We start from the raw sequence: 24,147 nt of genomic DNA on the forward strand, positions 1-24,147 counted from the left end.
CGTGGATACCTACATTATTTACAGATCCTAGTATTTTTCGGTCTCATTCTAATGAAAACAACAATTATTAAAACGCGTTCTTCATGCACGACAGTGCTTTCCACTTTAATTCCCTGAGCGCGTCGCCGTAGAAACCATCAGTATCACCTCACCTGGGAGCCCGGTTGTTCCCACTGGTTCCTCGTTACCGTAATTTATCAAGGAGCGTTGACCAATCAACGCACCTGGGTGAACCTGAGTTGGGCGTGTGCCAAACTCCCGAGGACGCGCGCAGTCAGAATCAACAAACGGATGAATAGACGGAACCTGTAGCCCACAGACACAGAGCCCAATTAACTCGCTGGGAGCTCCAGATAGACGACAGTTTGATAGGTATCTAGATGAAACATGTGTGTAGGTCATAGACTACTAATATTGAGTCCCCTGCTAAGTGAGAGGCGCGTCGCTTTGCTCCCCCAAATTGACGGATTACCGAGAAGCGCGTGCAGATAATGATGAGCTCCGCGCGTACAGCTGCTGCTACTATTCCGTTATTATTCTCCTCCCGATCTAACGACACCGTCCCGTTATTCTCCTGTCTGTGTTTGTAGCGCTACAGAATGCATCAGTCCGCCAGCCAAGACAAGATACCGGTGAGTAACTCCACAAACGGTTGACTTTCTGCTAACTGTTGATTCTGTTCCTACATTTGTTTGTTGTGACCTGTCAAATCCTCTCCCAGTACATACGTTTGCGAAACTTTCCATGTGAACTGAAAACATGTTTTTGTTAGAGTATTTTATGTCTCCTGGCTGGGTATTACTGTAGAGCTTGTCCTCCAGGTATGTTGCCAAGGAGACATCTCATCTAAAAGGTCTTGCTGGCTAGGTTATTACTGTAGAGCTTGTCCTCCAGGTATGTTGCCAAGGAGACATCTCATCTAAACGGTCTTGCTGGCTGGTTATTACTGTAGAGCTTGTCCTCCAGGTATGTTGCCAAGGAGACATCTCATCTAAACGGTCTTGCTGGCTGGTTATTACTGTAGAGCTTGTCCTCCAGGTATGTTTCCAAGGAGACATCTCATCTAAACGGTCTTGCTGGCTGGATATTACTGTAGAGGTTGTCCTCCAGGTATGTTTAATCTAAACGGTCTTGCTGAATTATTTAACCCTACATTACTAGACTTGATATAACCTCTTCAGTGGTCCCCAATCCTGGTCCAGGAGAAACAGGGTGGTCATCAGTGGTCTCCAACCCTGGTCCTGTATAGATACAGGGTGGTCATCAGTGGTCTCCAACCCTGGTCCTGTATAGATACAGGGTGGTCATCAGTGGTCTCCAACCCTGGTCCAGGAGATACAGGGTGGTCATCAGTGGTCTCCAACCCTGGTCCTGTATAGATACAGGGTGGTCATCAGTGGTCTCCAACCCTGGTCCTGTATAGATACAGGGTGGTCATCAGTGGTCTCCAACCCTGGTCCTGTATAGATACAGGGTGGTCATCAGTAGTCTCCAACCCTGGTCCTGTATAGATACAGGGTAGTCATCAGTGGTCTCCAACCCTGGTCCTGTATAGATACAGGGTGGTCATCAGTGGTCTCCAGCCCTGGTCCTGTATAGATACAGGGTGGTCATCAGTGGTCTCCAACCCTGGTCCAGGAGATACAGGGTGGTCATCAGTGGTCTCCAACCCTGGTCCAGGAGATACAGGGTGGTCATCAGTGGTCCCCAACCCTGGTCCAGGAGATACAGGGTGGTCATCAGTGGTCTCCAACCCTGGTCCAGGAGATACAGGGTGGTCATCAGTGGTCTCCAACCCTGGTCCAGGAGATACAGGGTGGTCATCAGTGGTCCCCAACACTGGTCCTGTATAGATACAGGGTGGTCATCAGTGGTCTCCAACCCTGGTCCTGTATAGATACAGGGTGGTCATCAGTGGTCTCCAACCCTGGTCCAGGAGATACAGGGTGGTCATCAGTGGTCTCCAACCCTGGTCCAGGAGAAACAGGGTGGTCATCAGTGGTCTCCAACCCTGGTCCAGGAGATACAGGGTGGTCATCAGTGGTCTCCAACACTGGTCCAGGAGATACAGGGTGGTCATCAGTGGTCTCCAACCCTGGTCCAGGAGAAACAGGGTGGTCATCAGTGGTCTCCAACCCTGGTCCTGTATAGATACAGGGTGGTAATCAGTGGTCTCCAACCCTGGTCCAGGAGATACAGGGTGGTCATCAGTGGTCCCCAACACTGGTCCTGTATAGATACAGGGTGGTCATCAGTGGTCTCCAACCCTGGTCCTGTATAGATACAGGGTGGTCATCAGTGGTCTCCAACCCTGGTCCTGTATAGATACAGGGTGGTCATCAGTGGTCTCCAACCCTGGTCCAGGAGAAACAGGGTGGTCATCAGTGGTCTCCAACCCTGGTCCTGTATAGAGACAGGGTGGTCATCAGTGGTCCCCAACCCTGGTCCTGTATAGATACAGGGTGGTCATCAGTGGTCTCCAACCCTGGTCCTGGAGAAACAGGGTGGTCATCAGTGGTCTCCAACCCTGGTCCAGGAGATACAGGGTGGTCATCAGTGGTCTCCAACCCTGGTCCAGGAGATACAGGGTGGTCATCAGTGGTCTCCAACCCTGGTCCAGGAGATACAGGGTGGTCATCAGTGGTCTCCAACCCTGGTCCAGGAGATACAGGGTGGTCATCAGTGGTCCCCAACCCTGGTCCAGGAGATACAGGGTGGTCATCAGTGGTCCCCAACCCTGGTCCAGGAGATACAGGGTGGTAATCAGTGGTCTCCAACCCTGGTCCTGTATAGATACAGGGTGGTCATCAGTGGTCTCCAACCCTGGTCCAGGAGATACAGGGTGGTAATCAGTGGTCTCCAACCCTGGTCCTGTATAGATACAGGGTGGTCATCAGTGGTCTCCAACCCTGGTCCTGTATAGATACAGGGTGGTCATCAGTGGTCTCCAACCCTGGTCCTGTATAGATACAGGGTGGTCATCAGTGGTCTCCAACCCTGGTCCTGTATAGATACAGGGTGGTCATCAGTGGTCCCCAACCCTGGTCCAGGAGATACAGGGTGGTCATCAGTGGTCTCCAACCGTGGTCCTGTATAGATACAGGGTGGTCATCAGTGGTCTCCAACCCTGGTCCTGTATAGATACAGGGTGGTCATCAGTGGTCCCCAACCCTGGTCCTGTATAGATACAGGGTGGTCATCAGTGGTCTCCAACCCTGGTCCTGTATAGATATAGGGTGGTCATCAGTGGTCCCCAACCCTGGTCCTGTATAGATACAGGGTGGTCATCAGTGGTCTCCAACCCTGGTCCAGGAGAGACAGGGTGGTCATCAGTGGTCCCCAACACTGGTCCTGTATAGATACAGGGTGGTCATCAGTGGTCTCCAACCCTGGTCCAGGAGATACAGGGTGGTCATCAGTGGTCTCCAACCCTGGTCCTGTATAGATACAGGGTGGTCATCAGTGGTCTCCAACCCTGGTCCAGGAGAGACAGGGTGGTCATCAGTGGTCCCCAACACTGGTCCTGTATAGATACAGGGTGGTCATCAGTGGTCTCCAACCCTGGTCCAGGAGATACAGGGTGGTCAGCAGTGGTCTCCAACCCTGGTCCTGTATAGATACAGGGTGGTCATCAGTGGTCTCCAACCCTGGTCCTGGAGAGACAGGGTGGTCATCAGTGGTCTCCAACCCTGGTCCTGGAGAAACAGGGTGGTCATCAGTGGTCTCCAACCGTGGTCCTGTATAGAGACAGGGTGGTCATCAGTGGTCTCCAACCCTGGTCCTGTATAGATACAGGGTGGTCATCAGTGGTCTCCAACCCTGGTCCTGGAGAGACAGGGTGGTCATCAGTGGTCTCCAACCCTGGTCCAAAAATACAGGGTGGTCATCAGTGGTCTCCAACCCTGGTCCTGGAGAGACAGGGTGGTCATCAGTGGTCTCCAACCCTGGTCCTGTATAGATACAGGGTGGTCATCAGTGGTCTCCAACCCTGGTCCTGGAGAGACAGGGTGGTCATCAGTGGTCTCCAACCCTGGTCCTGGAGATACAGGGTGGTCATCAGTGGTCTCCAACCCTGGTCCTGTATAGAGACAGGGTGGTCATCAGTGGTCTCCAACCCTGGTCCAGGAGATACAGGGTGGTCATCAGTGGTCTCCAACCCTGGTCCTGTATAGATACAGGGTGGTCATCAGTGGTCTCCAACCCTGGTCCAGGAGATACAGGGTGGTCATCAGTGGTCTCCAACCCTGGTCCAGGAGATACAGGGTGGTCATCAGTGGTCTCCAACCCTGGTCCTGTATAGATACAGGGTGGTAATCAGTGGTCTCCAACCCTGGTCCAGGAGATACAGGGTGGTCATCAGTGGTCTCAACCCTGGTCCTGTATAGATACAGGGTGGTCATCAGTGGTCTCCAACCCTGGTCCTGTATAGATACAGGGTGGTCATCAGTGGTCTCCAACCCTGGTCCTGTATAGATACAGGGTGGTCATCAGTGGTCTCCAACCCTGGTCCTGTATAGATACAGGGTGGTCATCAGTGGTCTCCAACCCTGGTCCAGGAGAGACAGGGTGTGTAGAACAGATTATGTAGAATAAGGTATCATGTCAGGTCTATACAGTGGGGAAAAAAAGTATTTAGTCAGCCACCAATTGTGCAAGTTCTCCCACTTAAAAAGATGAGAGGCCTGTAATTTTCATCATAGGTACACGTCAACTATGACAGACAAATTGAGAATTTCTTTTCCAGAAAATCACATTGTAGGATCTTTTATGAATTTATTTGCAAATTATGGTGGAAAATAAGTATTTGGTCACCTACAAACAAGCAAGATTTCTGGCTCTCACAGACCTGTAACTTCTTCTTTAAGAGGCTCCTCTGTCCTCCACTCGTTACCTGTATTAATGGCACCTGTTTGAACTTGTTATCAGTATAAAAGACACCTGTCCACAACCTCAAACAGTCACACTCCAAACTCCACTATGGCCAAGACCAAAGAGCTGTCAAAGGACACCAGAAACAAAATTGTAGACCTGCACCAGGCTGGGAAGACTGAATCTGCAATAGGTAAGCAGCTTGGTTTGAAGAAATCAACTGTGGGAGCAATTATTAGGAAATGGAAGACATACAAGACCACTGATAATCTCCCTCGATCTGGGGCTCCACGCAAGATCTCACCCTGTGGGGTCAAAATGATCACAAGAACGGTGAGCAAAAATCCCAGAACCACACGGGGGGACCTAGTGAATGACCTGCAGAGAGCTGGGACCAAAGTAACAAAGCCTACCATCAGTATATACACTACGCCGCCAGGGACTCAAATCCTGCAGTGCCAGACGTGTCCCCCTGCTTAAGCCAGTACATGTCCAGGCCCGTCTGAAGTTTGCTAGAGTGCATTTGGATGATCCAGAAGAGGATTGGGAGAATGTCATATGGTCAGATGAAACCAAAATAGAACTTTTTGGTAAAAACTCAACTCGTCGTGTTTGGAGGACAAAGAATGCTGAGTTGCATCCAAAGAACACCATACCTACTGTGAAGCATGGGGGTGGAAACATCATGCTTTGGGGCTGTTTTTCTGCAAAGGGATCAGGACGACTGATCAGTATAAAGGAAAGAATGAATAGGGCCATGTATCGTGAGATTTTGAGTGAAAACCTCCTTCCATCAGCAAGGGCATTGAAGATGAAACGTGGCTGGGTCTTTCAGCATGACAATGATCCCAAACACACCGCCCGGGCAACGAAGGAGTGGCTTCGTAAGAAGCATTTCAAGGTCCTGGAGTGGCCTAGCCAGTCTCCAGATCTCAACCCCATAGAAAATCTTTGGAGGGAGTTGAAAGTCTGTGTTGCCCAGCGACAGCCCCAAAACATCACTGCTCTAGAGGAGATCTGCATGGAGGAATGGGCCAAAATACCAGCAACAGTGTGTGAAAACCTTGTGAAGACTTACAGAAAACGTTTGACCTGTGTCATTGCCAACAAAGGGTATATAACAAAGTATTGAGAAACTTTTGTTATTGACCAAATACTTATTTTCCACCATAATTTGCAAATAAATTCATAAAAAATCCTACAATGTGATTTTCTGGATTTTTTTTCTCATTTTGTCTGTCATAGTTGACGTGTACCTATGATGAAAATTACAGGCCTCTCTCATCTTTTTAAGTGGGAGAACTTGCACAATTGGTGGCTGACTAAATACTTTTTTCCCCCACTGTATATACCTTTACCATCTGCAACCTTCAATAAAGTTGACCTGCTATTCACCCTCCTCAGAACCAGGGAGGGGTGTGTTCATTTGTTTGAGGAATTTTGCTACTTGTGCCCTACTGAACAGTTACTGACAGTTCCCTGTCTGTCTCCTCTAGGGAGGGGGTGATGGGCCAGCAGGTTAGGGTGTTAGTTAGTTACTGACCAGTCCCCTGTCTGTCTCCTCTAGGGAGGGGGTGATGGGCCAGCAGGTTAGGGTGTTAGTTAGTTACTGACCAGTTCCCTGTCTGTCTCCTCTAGGGATGGGGTGTTGGGCCAGCAGGTTAGGGTGTTAGTTAGTTACTGACCAGTTCCCTGTCTGTCTCCTCTAGGGAGGCGGTGTTGGGCCAGCAGGTTAGGGTGTTAGTTAGTTACTGACCAGTCCCCTGTCTGTCTCCTCTCCTCTAGGTAGGGGGTGATGGGCCAGCAGGTTAGGGTGTTAGTTAGTTACTGACCAGTTCCCTGTCTGTCTCCTCTAGGGAGGCGGTGTTGGGCCAGCAGGTTAGGGTGTTAGTTAGTTACTGACCAGTCCCCTGTCTGTCTCCTCTCCTCTAGGTAGGGGGTGATGGGCCAGCAGGTTAGGGTGTTAGTTAGTTACTGACCAGTCCCCTGTCTGTCTCCTCTAGGGAGGGGGTGATGGGCCAGCAGGTTAGGGTGTTAGTTAGTTACTGACCAGTCCCCTGTCTGTCTCCTCTAGGGAGGGGGTGATGGGCCAGCAGGTTAGGGTGTTAGTTAGTTACTGACCAGTCCCCTGTCTGTCTCCTCTCCTCTAGGGCGGAGGTGATGGCCAGAGGTGGGGCCAGTTCTTTTCAGATGGCCGGAGGAAGGTGGACTATGTCCTGGTGTTTTACCAACGTAAACAGACCTCTGTGAGGGGGGGCGACCGGCCGCACCGTCTCTCCGCCCCCTCGCACCCTCCTCATCGCCTCTCTGTCATCTCTAATGGTACCTCCCCCCCCTCCGGCCCTGTGGGGGGTGTAGTGCAGGGGGGTGTAGGGCAGGAGGGTGTGGGGGGGGTGGGATGTGCAGCCGGGCAGCGGAGTGTGGGGGATGGGGAGGTGAGTGTGGACCTGGGCGTGGGAGTGGAGTTGGAGGCGGACTCAGCTGAAGGAGATATGGTGCTGATCAGGGAGGAGTTTGAGGCCCGGCTGCTGAAGGCGGGGCTTGAGATGGAGAGAGACACAGAGGTGAGAGACCAACCGGCGTGTGTGTGAGCTGTGAGCTGTGAGTTGTGTGTGTGTGCACGTTGTGTGTGTGTGTGTGTGTGTGAGCTGTGAGTTGTGTGCGTTGTGTGTGTGATTTGTGGGTTTGTGTGCTGGTCTGGTGTTATTTCTGGTGTAATGATCATTATCGCAGCAGTTTTAAAAGTAAAAAAAAGTAATAAACAAATCCATTTGTAATATTTTGTAACATCGCTCACCTAATGAAAAGGCCTGAGGAAGGGGAATTTGGCCCTAAATACATTTCACTCTAGTCAATGCACCATGCATACGGTCTCAGAATATCATCATTTAGCATACGGTTGCGTCATAGCTATCGAAACACCCTGTTTCTCTACAAGTCGCATAGCCACGTCCTAGGAGGTCACCATATGAGGTCACCATATGAGGTCACCATATGAGGTCACCATATGAGGTCACCATATGAGACTTTGTTCTTCCACCCTGCCCTTCTAGGCCAGTGATTCTCAGAAAGCAGCAGGCGTTAGCTGACTCCACCTCTCGCGCTGCTCAACCCACGGTGGGGCGTGCAGTTCAAATGATCTTCTGTGACCAATGTTTACTAAAGTCCAGCATGGGCATGCATTTTAACCCCGACTCCTACCCATACCCGCAACGTTCAGGCCCCACCCTACCCAGCCCCAATTGCCCTGCCTGAAACCCAAAATTAGAAATGACTTCCTCCGTTAATCAATCCGTTAGCAGCTCCTCTCTGTGTGTCACCCTCACTCTTCCTCCGTTAATCAATCCGTTGGCAGCTCCTCTCTGTGTGTCACCCTCTCTCTTCCTCCGTTAATCAATCCGTTAGCAGCTCCTCTCTGTGTGTCTCCCTCCCTCTTCCTCCGTTGGCAGCTCCTCTCTGTGTGTCCCCCTCTCTCTTCCTCCGTTGGCAGCTCCTCTCTGTGTGTCTCCCTCCCTCTTCCTCCGTTAATCAATCCGTTGGCAGCTCCTCTCTGTGTCCCCCTCTCTCTTCCTCCGTTAATCAATCCGTTAGCAGCTCCTCTCTCTGTGTCCCCCTCCCTCTTCCTCCGTTAACCAATCCGTTAGCAGCTCCTCTCTGTGTGTCACCCTCCCTCTTCCTCCGTTAACCAATCCGTTGGCAGCTCCTCTCTGTGTGTCACCCTCCCTCTTCCTCCGTTAACCAATCCGTTAGCATCTCCTCTCTGTGTGTCACCCTCCCTCTTCCTCCGTTAACCAATCCGTTGGCAGCTCCTCTCTGTGTGTCACCCTCCCTCTTCCTCCGTTAACCAATCCGTTAGCAGCTCCTCTCTGTGTGTCACCCTCCCTCTTCCTCCGTTAACCAATCCGTTAGCAGCTCCTCTCTGTGTGTCACCCTCCCTCTTCCTCCGTTAACCAATCCGTTGGCAGCTCCTCTCTGTGTGTCACCCTCCCTCTTCCTCCGTTAACCAATCCGTTAGCAGCTCCTCTCTGTGTCCCCCTCTCTCTTCCTCCGTTAACCAATCCGTTGGCAGCTCCTCTCTGTGTGTCACCCTCCCTCTTCCTCCGTTAATCAATCCGTTAGCAGCTCCTCTCTGTGTGTCACCCTCCCTCTTCCTCCGTTAACCAATCCGTTGGCAGCTCCTCTCTGTGTGTCACCCTCCCTCCTCCTCCGTTAGCAGCTCCTCTCTGTGTGTCTCCCTCCCTCCTCCTCCGTTAGCAGCTCCTCTCTGTGTGTCTCCCTCCCTCTTCCTCCGTTAGCAGCTCCTCTCTGTGTGTCTCCCTCCCTCCTCCTCCGTTGGCAGCTCCTCTCTGTGTGTCTCCCTCCCTCCTCCTCCGTTAGCAGCTCCTCTCTGTGTGTCACCCTCCCTCTTCCTCCGTTGGCAGCTCCTCTCTGTGTGTCTCCCTCCCTCCTCCTCCGTTAGCAGCTCCTCTCTGTGTGTCTCCCTCCCTCCTCCTCCGTTGGCAGCTCCTCTCTGTGTGTCTCCCTCCCTCCTCCTCCGTTAGCAGCTCCTCTCTGTGTGTCACCCTCCCTCTTCCTCCGTTAATCCATCCGTTAGCAGCTCCTCTCTGTGTGTCCCCCTCTCTCTTCCTCCGTTGGCAGCTCCTCTCTGTGTGTCTCCCTCCCTCTTCCTCCGTTGGCAGCTCCTCTCTGTGTGTCTCCCTCCCTCTTCCTCCGTTGGCAGCTCCTCTCTGTGTGTCTCCCTCCCTCTGCATGCGCTTTGCTCATGGTGGCTCTGGGTGTGTCTGAGTATCCGTAGCAACGGCTCCGCTTGCTCTGCTCAATGACGAGACATGAGAGGGCAGTTAGCTGCGGTTTTGACTAGACGGAATACAGCTTTTGTCAGATTTGACTTTTCGTAGCAGGTTAGGAAAATGTACGTAGCAGGTTAGGATAATTAGTTTAAGGTTAGGAAAAGGGTTAGCTAAAATGCAAAAAAGAATCAATGAATTTGACAAGCTGTATCCCTTCTAGCCATGACCATTAGCGGTTAGCTACTTTTCATCACTCTAAACTCAGACAAAACCCAAGGAAGGTTATTGCATGCCCACTCCAATCTCACGCGCCCTACCAGTCTACTATGGACTACTGAAAACAACAAAACCACTGGATTACAAGTGTAAGCTCTATTAGAGATTCAGTAATCCAACAAATCATCACACTGTAATTTGTTATCCCAAATGACTTGCATAATACTGAAATCACTGATCTTAATGTAATTGACTAAAATACCCCTTATTACAGTAGAAATACTGTAATTACGTGCATGTGTTCTCAAAAGTGGATTTAAGCGTAAAAGTGACAAAAAATTATAATAATTTCTCAGTTGTTTCCAGGTAATATTGATGTATTAGGACGTGGATATGAGTGGTTATAAGGTATTTTAGATGCATTTATAGATTGAATGGGATCTTATGGGCAAATGGCATAACACAATATACAGTGGCTTGCGAAAGTATTCACCCCCCCTTGGCATTTTTCCTATTTTTTTGCCTTACAACCTAGAATTAAAATGCATTTTTGGGGGGTTTGTATCATTTGATTTACACAACATACCTACCACTTTGAAGATGGAAAATATTTTTTTTGGTGAAACAAACAAGAAATAAGACCAAAAAAACTGAACTTGAGCGTGCATAACTATTCACCCCCCAAAGTCAATACTTTGTAGAGCCACCTTTTGCAGCAATTACAGCTGCAAGTCTCTTGGGGTATGTCTCTATAAGCTTGGCACATCTAGCCACTGGGATTTTTGCCCTTTCTTCAAGGCAAAACTGCTCCAGCTCCTTCAAGTTGGATGGGTTCCGCTGGTGTACAGCAATCTTTAAGTCATACCACAGATTCTCAATTGGATTGAGGTCTGGGCTTTGACTAGGCCATTCCAAGACATTTAAATGTTTCCCCTAAAACCACTCAAGTGTTGCTTTAGCAGTATGCTTAGGGTCATTGTCCTGCTGGAAGGTGAACCTCCGTCCCAGTCTCAAATCTCTGGAAGACTGAAACAGGTTTCCCTCAAGAATTTCCCTGTATTTAGCGCCATCCATCATTCCTTAAATTCTGACCAGTTTCCCAGTCCCTGCCGATGGTGTTCTTGGGGTGATGAGAGGTGTTGGGTTTGCGCCAGACATAGTGTTTTCCTTGATGGCCAAAAAGCTCAATTTTAGTCTGGCCACTATTCCGTAAAGCCCAGCTCTGTGGAGTGTACGACTTAAAGTGGTCCTATGGACAGATACTCCAATCTCCGCTGTGGAGCGTTGCAGCTCCTTCAGGGTTATCTTTGGTCTCTTTGTTCCCTCTGTGATTAATGCCCTCCTTGCCTGGTCCGTGAGTTTTGGTGGGCGGCCCTCTCTTGGCAGGTTTTGTCACGATCGTCAAAAGGAGCGGACCAAGGCGCAGCGTGATATGAGTACATACTTTTATTATAATTCACCACACGAACAAAAACAACAACGATATGTGAAGTCCTCGGTAACATACACAAACCTACACGGAACAAGATCCCACCAATAACAAGTGCACACAAGGCTGCCTAAGTATGGTTCCCAATCAGAGACAACAAGCAACAGCTGATTCTCGTTGCCTCTGATTGAGAACCACCCCGGCCAACACAGAAACACATAACCTAGAACATACCATAGAAACACGAAACATAGACTCTACACAACGAAACTAACACCCTGGCTCAACATACAAGAGTCCCCAGAGCCAGGGCGTGACAGTACCCCCCCCCCCCCCCCCCCCCCCCCCCCCCCCCAAAGGCGCGGACTGCGACCGCGCCAACATAAACCCAACAGGGGAGGGGCCGGGTGGGCATTCCTCCTCGGAGGCGGATCCGGCTCCGGGCGTGACCACCACTCTCTCTCCACCCCCCCGTAGCGCCCCTGGTCTGGTCTGGCCCCGCTGGCTGGAGCTGGACTGGACATCGGTGGAGCGGATTGCTTAGGCTCCAGTGTGGAGCAGCTGACCGGTACCTGACCAGGCACCGGTGAAACGAGCACGGGCTGTGCCGAACTGACGACACGCACCACAGGCTTGGTGCGGGGAGCAGGAATGGGCCGGACCGGGCTGACGACGCGCACCACTGACTTGGTGCGGGGAGCAGGAACGGGCCGGACCGGGCTGGCGACGCGCACCACAGGCTTGGTGCGGGGAGCAGGAACAGGCCGGGCCGGGCTGGCGACTCACACCATTGGCTTGGTGTGAGGGGCAGGAACAGGCCGGGCTGGGCTGGCGACGCGCACCATAGGCTTGGTGCGGGGAGCAGGAACAGGCCGGGCCGGCGACGCGCACCATTTGCTTGGTGCGAGGGGCAGTAACGGGCCGGGCCGCGCTGGCGACGCGCACCATAGGCTTGGTGCGGGGAGCAGGAACAGGCCGGGCCGGGCTGGCGACGCGCACCATTTGCTTGGTGCGAGGGGCAGGAACAGGCCGGGCCGGGCTGGCGACGCGCACCATAGGCTTGGTGCGGGGAGCAGGAACAGGCCGGGCCGGGCTGGCGACTCACACCATTGGCTTGGTGCGAGGGGCAGGAACAGGCCGGGCTGGGCTGGCGACGCGCACCATAGGCTTGGTGCGGGGAGCAGGAACAGGCCGGGCCGGCGACGCGCACCATTTGCTTGGTGCGAGGGGCAGGAACAGGCCGGGCCGGGCTGGCGACGCGCACCATTGGCTTGGTGCGAGGGGCAGGAACAGGCCGGGCCGGGCCGGGCTGGCGACGCGCACCATAGGCTTGGTGCGAGGGGCAGGAACAGGCCAGACCGGGCTGTGGAGACGGACTGGAGGTCTGGAGCGAAGAGCTGACACAACCCGTCCTGGCTGAATGCCTATTTTTACACACTGTGTGAGGCATCAGCACAGGACGTACAGGGCTGTGTACTCGCACTGGCACTACAGCACGTGACACTGGCGCAGGATATCCGGGACCGAGGAGGGGTACTGGAGGCCACGAGCGTTGAGCCGGCACACTCCGTCCTGGCTGCATGCCCACCTTAGCACGACACGTGCGTGGTGCTCGCACAGGACGTACCGGACTGTGCCGGACCACTCGCGGCACAGTACGCAGCTCTGCATACCTCGGAACCTGCCCAGTCTCACGCTGCCTAGCCTGAGTACAGGGAGTTGGCTCTGCTCTACCTCTAGGCTCCGCCAACCTCCCTTCCAGCCCCCCAAACCCGGTGGCCTCCTCTCCTAATCCCCAAACTCGCCCTGTAGCTGCCTCCAGCAGCCCCGTCGTCCATGCCGTGTGCCCCCCCCCTAAACATTTCTTGGGGTTGCCTCTTGCGTGTCCGACGTCGGCCCGGTTGGCGCCGCTGCTCCTCTCTATGGCGCGCCTCCACCGTCTCCTCCCACGGACGGCGATCCATACCGGCCTGGATTTCCTCCCAAGTCCAGGACCCCTGCCCGTCCAAGATCTCCTCCCAAGTCCAGGCTGTCTGCTCCTGGGCACGCTGCTTGGTCCTGTTTTGGTGGGATCTTCTGTCACGATCGTTATATGAAGTGGACCAAGGCGCAGCGTGATATGAGTACATACTTTTATTATAATTCACCACACGAACAAAAACAACAAAACGATACGTGAAGTCCTCGGTAACATACACAAACCTACACGGAACAAGATCCCACGAATAACAAGTGCACACAAGGCTGCCTAAGTATGGTTCCCAATCAGAGACAACAAGCAACAGCTGATTCTCATTGCCTCTGATTGAGAACCACCCCGGCCAACACAGAAACACATAACCTAGAACATACCATAGAAACACGAAACATAGACTCTACACAACGAAACTAACACCCTGGCTCAACATACAAGAGTCCCCAGAGCCAGGGCGTGACAGGTTTGTTGTGGTGCCATATTCTTTCAATTTTTTCATAATGGATTTAATGGTGCTCCGTGGGATGTTCAAAGTTTCTGATATTTTTTTATAACCCAACCCTGATCTGTACTTCTCCACAACTCTGTCCCTGACCTGTTTGGAGAGCTCCTTGGTCTTCATGGTGCCGCTTGCTTGGTGGTGCCCCTTGCTTAGTTGTGTTGCAGACTCTGGGGCCTTTCAGAACAGGTGTATATATACTGAGATCATGTGACTGATCATGTGACACTTAGATTGCACACAGGTGGACTTTATTTAACTAATTATGTGACTTCTGAAGGTAATTGGTTGCACCAGATCTTATTTAGGGGCTTCATAGCAAAGGGGGTGAAAAAATATGCACGCACCACTTTTCCGTTATTTATTTTTTAGAATTTTTTGAAATAAGTTATTTTTTTCATTTCACTTCACCAATTTGGACTATTTTGTGTATGTCCATTACATGACATCCAAATAAAAATCAATTTAAATTACAGGTTGTAATGCAACAAAATAGGAAAAAACGCCAAGGGGGATGAATACTTTTACAAGGTACTGTAACCATAAAGTATCTAAATATGTGAGATATGGACCAGCAAATGTCTTGGGATATCAAACAGAATAGGTAACTGTGAAAACAGGAACACGCGTCAAAATGGGGGATATCCTCCTTTAATTGGTAGGGTTGCTCTTTGCTGAAACAAACTCCAGATTGTGTCTTTACAGGCCTCCATAATAGGGCAATGCTGCCCCTATTTCGACATAATTCTATAGCAGACATTCTCATTTAGGTTCCACCTCAGAAGAATGACGTAGGCTGCTAATACATATTCAGGAACTGGGGGTGGGAACGTTGTGGTGATTTCCACATGGAGTGAAGAAATAACAAGTAGGGCACTGACAGCTGTCCGTGTAGCTAGCTAGCATGCTAACCTTATCTAGCTAGCTAATGTTATCTGTTGTTGCTACACAGCTATTGGCTAGGCTATGGCTGGTTACGGAGCTGGATTTTTCATAAGAATTTAGGGAGAATTTCGCCACAGATGGATTGGAGAAACCAGCATCTTTAGGGAAACCTCACCACAGATGGATAGGGGAAACCAGCATCTTTAGGGAAACCTCACCACAGATGGATAGGAGAAACCAGCATCTTTAGGGAAACCTCACCACAGATGGATAGGGGGAAACCAGCATCTTTAGGGAAACCTCACCACAGATGGATAGGGGGAAACCAGCATCTTTAGGGAAACCTCACCACAGATGGATAGGGGAAACCAGCATCTTTAGGGAATCCTCGCCACAGATGGATAGGGAGTATCAGACACGAAACACCAATACAAATGTAACAACACCCTGAGAGCATCGGACACAAAACACCAATACAAATGTAACACCCTGAGAGCATCGGACACAAAACACCAATAAAAATGTAACAACACCCTGAGAGCATCGGATACTACACAAAACACCAATACAAATGTAACAACACCCTGAGAGCATCGGACACAAAACACCAATACAAATGTAACACCCTGAGAGCATCGGACACAAAACACCAATAAAAATGTAACAACACCCTGAGAGCATCGGATACTACACAAAACACCAATACAAATGTAACACCCTGAGAGCATCGGACACTAAACAAAACACATCGGACACGAAACAAAACACCAATACAAATGTAACACCCTGAGCGCATCGGACACGAAACAGCACTACGAATGTAGCACCCTGAGAGCATCGGACACAAAACACCAATACAAATGTAACACCCTGAGAGCATCGGACACTAAACAAAACACATCGGACACGAAACAAAACACCAATACAAATGTAACACCCTGAGCGCATCGGACACGAAACAGCAATACGAATGTAGCACCCTGAGAGCATCGGACACAAAACACCAATACAAATGTAACACCCTGAGAGAGTCGGACACAAAACACCAATAAAAATGTAACCACACCCTGAGAGCATCGGACACAAAAAAAAACACCAATACAAATGTAACAACATCACAAAATATATAAAGAAGTTTGTGGAATCTTCTTTCGTGGGCACCTTTTCATTAAAGGATAGACTCTTGGTATTTCTAGCTGCACCAATCAGAGCAGTGGAGCAAAAAACATTCATTTTGGGGAGACTGGGGGAGCGGGGTTCCAAAATGCAATCATATCACATGCAATTTTACCGTTGATAAGATAGTCATATTCAGTGCATTCGGAAAGTATTCGGACCCCTTTACTTTTTCCACATTTTGTTAGGTTACAGCCTTATTCTAAAATGTAGAGACCTGAAAATAGCTGTGCAGCGACGCTCCCCATCCAACCTGACAGAGCTTGAGAGGATCTGCAGAGAAGAATGGGAGAAACTCCCCAAATACAGGTGTGCCAAGCTTGTAGCGTCATACCCAAGAAGACTCGAGGCTGTAATCGCTGCCAAAGGTGCTTCAACAAAGTACTGAGTAAAGGGTCTGAATACTATATACTATAATACTATTTTTTATATGTAATAATAATTTTGTTAATTTATAAAAACCTGTGTTTACTTTGTCATTATGGGTTATTGTGTGTAGATTGAGGGAATAAACAACAATAAAATAAATCCTCATCAATCTTCACAATACCCCATAATGACAAAGCAAAAACAGGTTTGTATTTTTTTGTGCTAATTTATTTAAAAACTGATATCATATTTGCATAATTATTCAGACCCTTTTACTCAGTACTTTTTTGTAAAGCACCTTTGGCAGCGATTACAGCCTCGAGTCTGACACTACAAGCTTGGCACACCTGTATTTGGGGAGTTTTTCCCATTCTTCTCTGCAGATCCTCTCAAGCTCTGTCAGGTTGGATGGGGAGCGTCACTGCACAGCTATTTTCAGGTCTCTCCAGAGATGTTCGATCGGGTTCAAGTCCGGGCTCTGGCTGGGCCACTCAAGGACATTCAGAGACTTATCCCGAAGCCACTACTGCGTTGTCTTGGCTGTGTGCTTAGGGTCGTTGTCCTGTTGGAAGGTGAACCTTCGCCCCCAGTCTGTAGTCCTGAGCGCTCTGGAGCAGGTTTTTCATCCAGGATCTCTGTGTACTTTGCTCCGTTTACCTTTCAATCGATCCTGACTAGTGTCCCAATCCCTGCCGCTGAAACATATCTTCACAGCATGATGCTGCCACCACCATGCTTCACCCTAAGCAAGGTGACAGGTTTCCTCCAGACGTGACGCTTGGCATTCAGGCCAAAGAATTCAATCTTGGTTTCATCAGACCAGAGACTCCGGGATGCTGACCTAGGCAGAGTTGCAAATAAAAAGTCCAGTGTCTGTGTTCTTTTGCACATCTTAATCTTTTCTTTTTATTGGCCAGTCTGAGATATGGCTTTTTCTTTGCAACTCTGCCTAGAAGGTCAGCATCCCGGAGTCGCCTCTTCAATGTTGACGTTGAGACTGGTGTTTTGCGGGTACTATTTAATGAAGCTGCCAGTTGAGGACCTGTGAGAGGCGTCTGTTTCTCAAACTAGACACTAATGTATTTGTCCTCTTGCTCAGTTGTGCACCGGGTCCTCCCACTCCTCTTTCTATTCTGGTTAGAGACAGTTTGCGCTGTTCTGTGAAGGGAGTAGGACACAATGTTGTACGAGATCTTCAGTTTCTTGGCAATTTCTCGCATGGAATAGCCTTCATTTCTCAGAACAAGAATAGACTGACGAGTTTCAGAAGAACATTCTTTGTTTCTGGCCATTTTGAGCCTGTAATTGAACCCACAATTGCTGATGCTCCAGATACTCAACTAGTCTCAAGAAGGCCAGTTTTATTGCTTCTTTAATCAGCACAACAGTTTTCAGTTGTGCTAACATAATTGCAAAGGGTTTTCTAATGATCAATTAGCCTTTTAAAATGATAAAATTGGATTAGCAAACACAACGTGCCATTGGAACACAGGACTGATGGTTGCTGATAATGGGCCTCTGTACGCCTATGTAGATATTCCATTACAAATCAGCCATTTCCAGCTACAATAGCCATTTACAACATTAACAATGTCTACACTGTATTTCAGATTCATGTGATGTTATTTTAATGGACAAAAACAAGGAAATTTCAGTGACCCCAAACTGTTGAACGGTAGTGTATGGACAGCTGTGGAAAACATGAAGAGACCAAAAATATACGTTTCTCTGGTTTTAATATTTATAGGTATGTGTTTGGGTGAAATTCACATTTTTGTTTTATTCTATAAACTACTGACAACATTTCTCCCAAATTCCAAATACAAATATTGTCATTTAGAGCATTTATTTGCAGAAAATGACAACTGGTCAAAATAACAAAAAATATGCAGTGTTGTCAGACCTCGAATAATGCAAAGAAAATAAGTTCATGTTCATTTTTAAACAACACAAGACTAATGTTTCAATCAAAGCTTTCATGCGTCTTGGCATGCTCTCCACCAGTCTTTCACATTGATGTTGGGTGACTTTATGCCACTCCTGGCGCAAAAATTCAAGCAGCTCGGCTTTGTTTGATGGCTTGTGACCATCCATCTTCCTCTTGATCACATTCCAGAAGTTTTCAATGGGGTTCAGGTCTGGAGATTGGGCTGGCCATGACAGGGTCTTGATCTGGTGGTCCTCCATCCACACCTTGATTGACCTGGCTGTGTGGCATGGCGCATTGTCCTGCTGGAAAAACCAAACCTCAGAGTTGGGGAACAATGTCAGAGCAAAAGGAAGCAAGTTTTCTTCCAGGACAACCTTGTACGTGGCTTGATTCATGCGTCCTTCACAAAGACAAATCTGCCCAATTCCAGCATTGCTGAAGCACCCCCAGATCATCACCGATCCTCCACCAAATTTCACAGTGGGTGCGAGACACTGTGCCTTGTAGGCCTCTCCAGGTCTCCGTCTAACCATTAGACGACCAGGTGTTGGGCAAAGCTGAAAATTGGACTCATCAGAGAAGATGACCTTACTCCAGTCCTCTACGGTCCAATCCTTATGGTCTTTTGCAAACCTCAGCCTGGCTCTTCTTTGCTTCTCATTGATGAAGGGCTTTTTTCTAGCTTTGCTTGACCTTGTTCTTATGAACCGCCGTCTTTGAAATTTTAAGGATGGAAGCAACCTGACGCTCACTGTATCCCTCTGCCAGTAAAGCCAGAATTGAACCCTTATTTTCCTCACTCAACTTTCCTTTTCAACTCTTTTGGCATGGTCAATAGTTATATTTTGATTAATATTACTTTTAAAGGTACTATTAGCACTGTTTTTGACATCCAGCTGGTCCTATTAAATCAAATCAAATTTTATTGGCCACATGCGCCGAATACAACAGGTGCAGACATTACAGTGAAATGCTTACTTACAGCCCTTAACCAACAGTGCATTTATTTTTAACAAAAAAGTAAAAATAAAACAACAACAAAAAAAGTGTTGAGAAAAAAAGAGCAGAAGTAAAATAAAATAACAGTAGGGAGGCTATATATACAGGGGGGTACCGGTGCAGAGTCAATGTGCGGGGGCACCGGCTAGTTGAGGTAGTTGAAGTAATATGTACATGTGGGTAGAGTTAAAGTGACTATGCATAAATCATTAACAGAGTAGCAGCAGCGTAAAAGGATGGGGTGGGGGGGCAGTGCAAATAGTCCGGGTAGCCATGATTAGCTGTTCAGGAGTCTTATGGCTTGGGGGTAGAAGCTGTTGAGAAGTCTTTTGGACCTAGACTTGGCACTCCGGTACCGCTTGCCGTGCGGTAGCAGAGAGAACAGTCTATGACTAGGGTGGCTGGAGTCTTTGACAATTTTGAGAGCCTTCCTCTGACACCGCCTGGTATAGAGGTCCTGGATGGCAGGAAGCTTGGCCCCAGTGATGTACTGGGCCGTACGCACTACCCTCTGTAGTGCCTTGCGGTCGGAGGCCAAGCAGTTGCCATACCAGGCGGTGATGCAACCAGTCAGGATGCTCTCGATGGTGCAGCTGTAGAATTTGTTGAGGATCTGAGGACCCATGCCAAATCTTTTCAGTCTCCTGAGGGGGAATAGGCTTTGTCGTGCCCTCTTCACGACTGTCTTGGTGTGTTTGGACCATGATAGTTCGTTGGTGATGTTGACACCAAGGAACTTGAAGCTCTCAACCTGTTCCACTAAAGCCCCGTCGATGAGAATGGGGGCGTGCTCAGTCCTCTTTTTTTCCCTGTAGTCCACAATCATCTCCTTTGTCTTAGTCACGTTGAGGGAGAGGTTGTATTGCAAGAGGATAGTGATGACCACAGCAGTGGTTTTTATACTTTTCCTCGTTAAATAAGATTTGGTTCAGGTGATCACCTAATCAGGACCTAATTCAGTAGAATGAGGTGTGCCTGTGTTGGAATTCAACAGACACTGGAATGGAATGGCTGTGATACATGTAGAGATGGACACTGGAATAGAATGGCTGTCATACATGTAGAGATGTTGATTTAAGAAACATTTGCAGTGGTCTCTTAATTTTTTCCACAGCTGTGTGTGTGTGTGTGTGTGTGTGTGTGTGTATTTTTTAAATTAATTTTTTTATACAGGCTAGCTCAAAAATATGTGAAAATAGAATTCTCCAATGGATTCTGATATCAAATTTGCATCGCTTTATTTGAGTTTGCTCCATGGCTCAGGTGGCCAAGTGTAGGCAACGGCCAAAAGCTGTTTGGTTCAGCCATAGATTATCTATTATATTGCTCAGTCGTGACTCGCCAAGAGGAAGAACTTTGCAGGTGTTTCTGATTAATAAACAATGTCATGCTGGTGGGTGGTAACTTTCAAATAAAACCCAGCCCTGAAAAGACATGTAGACTGAAAACTATTAGCACGTCATATCATAGAGGAAACACAGCATTGGCACAGAACATATCACATCATAGGGGAAACACAGCATTGGCACAGAACATATCATAGGGGAAACACAGCATTGGCACAGAACATATCATATCATAGGGGAAACACAGCATTGGCACAGAACATATCATAGGGGAAACACAGCATTGGCACAGAACATATCATAGGGGAAACACAGCATTGGCACAGAACATATCATAGGGGAAACACAGCATTGGCACAGAACATATCATAGGGGAAACACAGCATTGGCACAGAACATATCATAGGGGAAACACAGCATTGGCACAGAACATATCATAGGGGAAACACAGCATTGGCACAGAACATATCATAGGGGAAACACAGCATTGGCACAGAACATATCATAGGGGAAACACAGCATTGGCACAGAAAATATCAGAAGTTTCCAACTTCAACCACAAATATATAGTACTTTGACTAAAATGATGATTTATTGACTTAAATCATTGTAAGCAATGGATGATGGGTATCCGCGTTAGTTTATATCTGTTGGTTCCTACCCCCTGTCCTTTCCCCCAGGTATTAAACTATGGTTCCTACCTGTTGGTTCCTACCCCCTGTCCTCCTCATCTCCTAGTTTTAAACTTTAGTTTATATCTGTTGGTTCCTACCCCCTGTCCTCCTCATCTCCTAGTTTTAAACTTTAGTTTATATCTGTTGGTTCCTACCCCCTGTCCTCTCCTCCAGGTATTAAACAATGGTTCCTACCCGTTGGTTCCTACCCCCTGTCCTCTCCCCCAGGTATTAAACTATGGTTCCTACCCGTTGGTTCCTACCCCCTGTCCTCTCCTCCAGGTATTAAACAATGGTTCCTACCTAATGGTTCCTATCACCTGTCCTCTCCCCCAGGTATTAAACTATGGTTCCTACCTGTTGGTTCCTACCCCCTGTCCTCCTCTCCTGGTATTAAACTGTGTGCTATCTGACTGTTGGTTCCTACCCCCTGTCCTCCTCTCCTGGTATTAAACTGTGTGCTATCTGACTGTTGGTTCCTACCCCCTGTCCTCCTCTCCTGGTATTAAACTGTGTGCTATCTGACTGTTGGTTCCTACCCCCTGTCCTCCTCTCCTGGTATTAAACTGTGTGCTATCTGACTGTTGGTTCCTACCCCCTGTCCTCCTCTCCTGGTATTAAACTGTGTCCTATCTGACTGTTGGTTCCTACCCCCTGTCCTCCTCTCCTGGTATTAAACTGTGTGCTATCTGACTGTTGGTTCCTACCCCCTGTGCCTCTCCTCTCCTCCAGGTCAGGGTCTTCGGGCCCAGCTTCACTCGGCTCCATGTCCCCTGGCCGGTCCTGAGCAGAGAGGCAGAGTTCCTCAAGATTAAAGTCCCCACTAATAAGGTGAGACCTCCACCACTTTACAGCCCCCTGTGTGTCCCCACTAATAAGGTGAGACCTCCTCCCCTTTACAGCCCCCTGTGTGTGTGTTTAATCCCATGGATGGATCCTCCCCTAACACAAACAGGGGGTTAATGTCGGTGGTGCCTTGCAGCGTTTCTTTCTTTTTTTAAACTCATCCGTTGTTGTTGCTTTGTTTTATAGCAGGTTTAACTATCTTTAATGTTGCATCAGATTACCCATCAGGCTACAGTAGAGCCACATGAAGACACGGTGGATTATTCTCCTACTTGGATTACTTTAGCTGCTACCTGAAACAGCGTGTGAACTTTTAAAGAAAGCTGTCAGAATCACACTACAGCAGAGACGTGTCTTTTGCAATGGAACAACTCACATTCGGGAAAATCGACCAAAGGGGACTTATACTACATTACCAAAAGTATGTGGACACCTGCTCGTCGAACATCTCATTCCAAAATCATGGGCATTAATATGGAGTTGGTCCCCCCTTTGCTGCTATAACAGCCTCCACTCTTCTGGGAAGGCTTTCCACTAGATGTTGGAACATTGCTGTGGGGACTTGCTTCCATTCAGCCACAAGAGCATTAGTGAGGTCGGGCACTGATGTTGGGCGATTAGGCCTGGCTCGCAGGCGACGTTCCAATTCATCCCAAAGGTGTTCGATGTGGTTGAGGTCAGGGCTCTGTGCAGACAAGTCAGGTTCTTCCACACCGATCTCGACAAACCATTTCTGTATGGACCTCGCTTTGTGCACGGGGGCATTGTCATGCTGAAACAGGAAAAGGCCTTCCCCAAACTGTTGCCACAAAATCATCTAGAATATTATTATATGCTGTAGCGTTAAGATTTCCCTTCACTGGAACTAAGGAGCCTGAATCATGAAAAACAGCCTCAGACCATTATTCCTCCTCCACCAAACTTTACAGTTGGTACTATGCATTGGGGCAGGTAGCGTTCTCCTGGCATTCGCCAAACTCTGATTCGTCCGTCGGACTGCCAGATGGCTACCTGATGGCACTCTGATTAAGTGCAGAAAATCACCAATCAACATAAACGTTCTACCACAGCGACCATGTTATTTTTGTGAAGCATATTTGATTCTGACATATTAATATGTTCTGCATATAAAGTTTGTATGTGAAAACTACTTCTAAGATGCATTCATTCAGTTGTTCTGAACTCACTTCACTGGCACTAAAGAGGGAGGCTCTCGGCTGGTGCTGGCACATGAGCAGATCAAACACACTGCTGGAACGGTGTTTACGTGTCCTAATCGTTCGAAAGATTTGTCAGAAAACCAGATTTTAATCGACGTATGCTTACTTAGATTTTAACCTTACGCCGATTTTAAGATAAGCAGAGTAAGATGTTTATATGACTGTTGGATAAATTACTTACTGCCATTACTTACTGTCTGTCTCTCTCTCTCTCTCTCTCTCTCTCTCTCTCTCTCTGTCTCTCTCTCTCTGTCTCTGTCTCTCTCTCTCTCTCTCTCTCTCTCTCTCTCTCTCTCTCTGTGTATCTCTCTCTCTCTCTCTCTCTCTCTGTGTATCTCTCTCTCTCTCTCTCTCTCTCTGTCTCTCTCTCTCTCTCTCTGTCTGTCTGTCTGTCTGTCTGTCTGTCTGTCTGTCTGTCTGTCTGTCTGTCTGTCTGTCTGTCTGTCTGTCTGTCTGTCTGTCTGTCTGTCTGTCTGTCTGTCTGTCTGTCTGTCTGTCTGTCTGTCTGTCTGTCTGTCTGTCTGTCTGTCTGTCTGTCTGTCTGTCTGTCTGTCTGTCTGTCTGTCTGTCTGTCTGTCTGTCTGTCTGTCTGTCTGTCTCCCCCTCTCTGTCTCTCTCTCTCTCTCTCTCTCTCTCTCTCTGTCTCTCTCTCTGTCTCTCTCTCTCTGTCTCTCTCTCTCTGTCTCTCTCTCTCTCTCTCTCTCTGTCTCTCTCTCTCTCTCTGTCTCTCTCCCTCTCTCTCTGTGTGTGTGTCTGTTGTCTGTGTGTAGAGCTATGGTCTGAAGGAGGAGCATGGGTTCAGTGCCAGCCTCAGTGAGTTCTGGAGGAAGGTGAACCAGCCGTTCCAACCCAACATCCCCCAGCTAGGCCACAGCACCACCAAGCAGCTCTCCCACTGCTTCTCCAGGGAAAAACTACACTTGT

General features: G+C 48.7%; 1 protein-coding gene across 1 annotated transcript in view; it reads left to right on the forward strand.

The window, feature by feature from the left end:
- Positions 1-599: 599 nt before the first annotated feature.
- The window catches only part of LOC311121831 (anoctamin-1-like), a gene marked incomplete at both ends in the record, with an annotated part of 77,928 nt that continues 54,380 nt past the window's right edge, over positions 600-24,147 (forward strand). The window contains 4 exons of the mRNA XM_084196273.1: positions 600-632; positions 7,020-7,433; positions 21,890-21,988; positions 23,994-24,145. Of these exons, the coding sequence (XP_084052399.1) occupies positions 600-632; positions 7,020-7,433; positions 21,890-21,988; positions 23,994-24,145 (698 nt within the window). The remainder of the gene's footprint in view (positions 633-7,019; positions 7,434-21,889; positions 21,989-23,993; positions 24,146-24,147) is intronic.

This window comes from Coregonus lavaretus (genome assembly GCF_964263955.1).
Source record: "Coregonus lavaretus genome assembly, contig: HAP1_SCAFFOLD_2184, whole genome shotgun sequence".
In the NCBI taxonomy this organism is placed as follows: Eukaryota; Metazoa; Chordata; class Actinopteri; order Salmoniformes; family Salmonidae; genus Coregonus; species Coregonus lavaretus.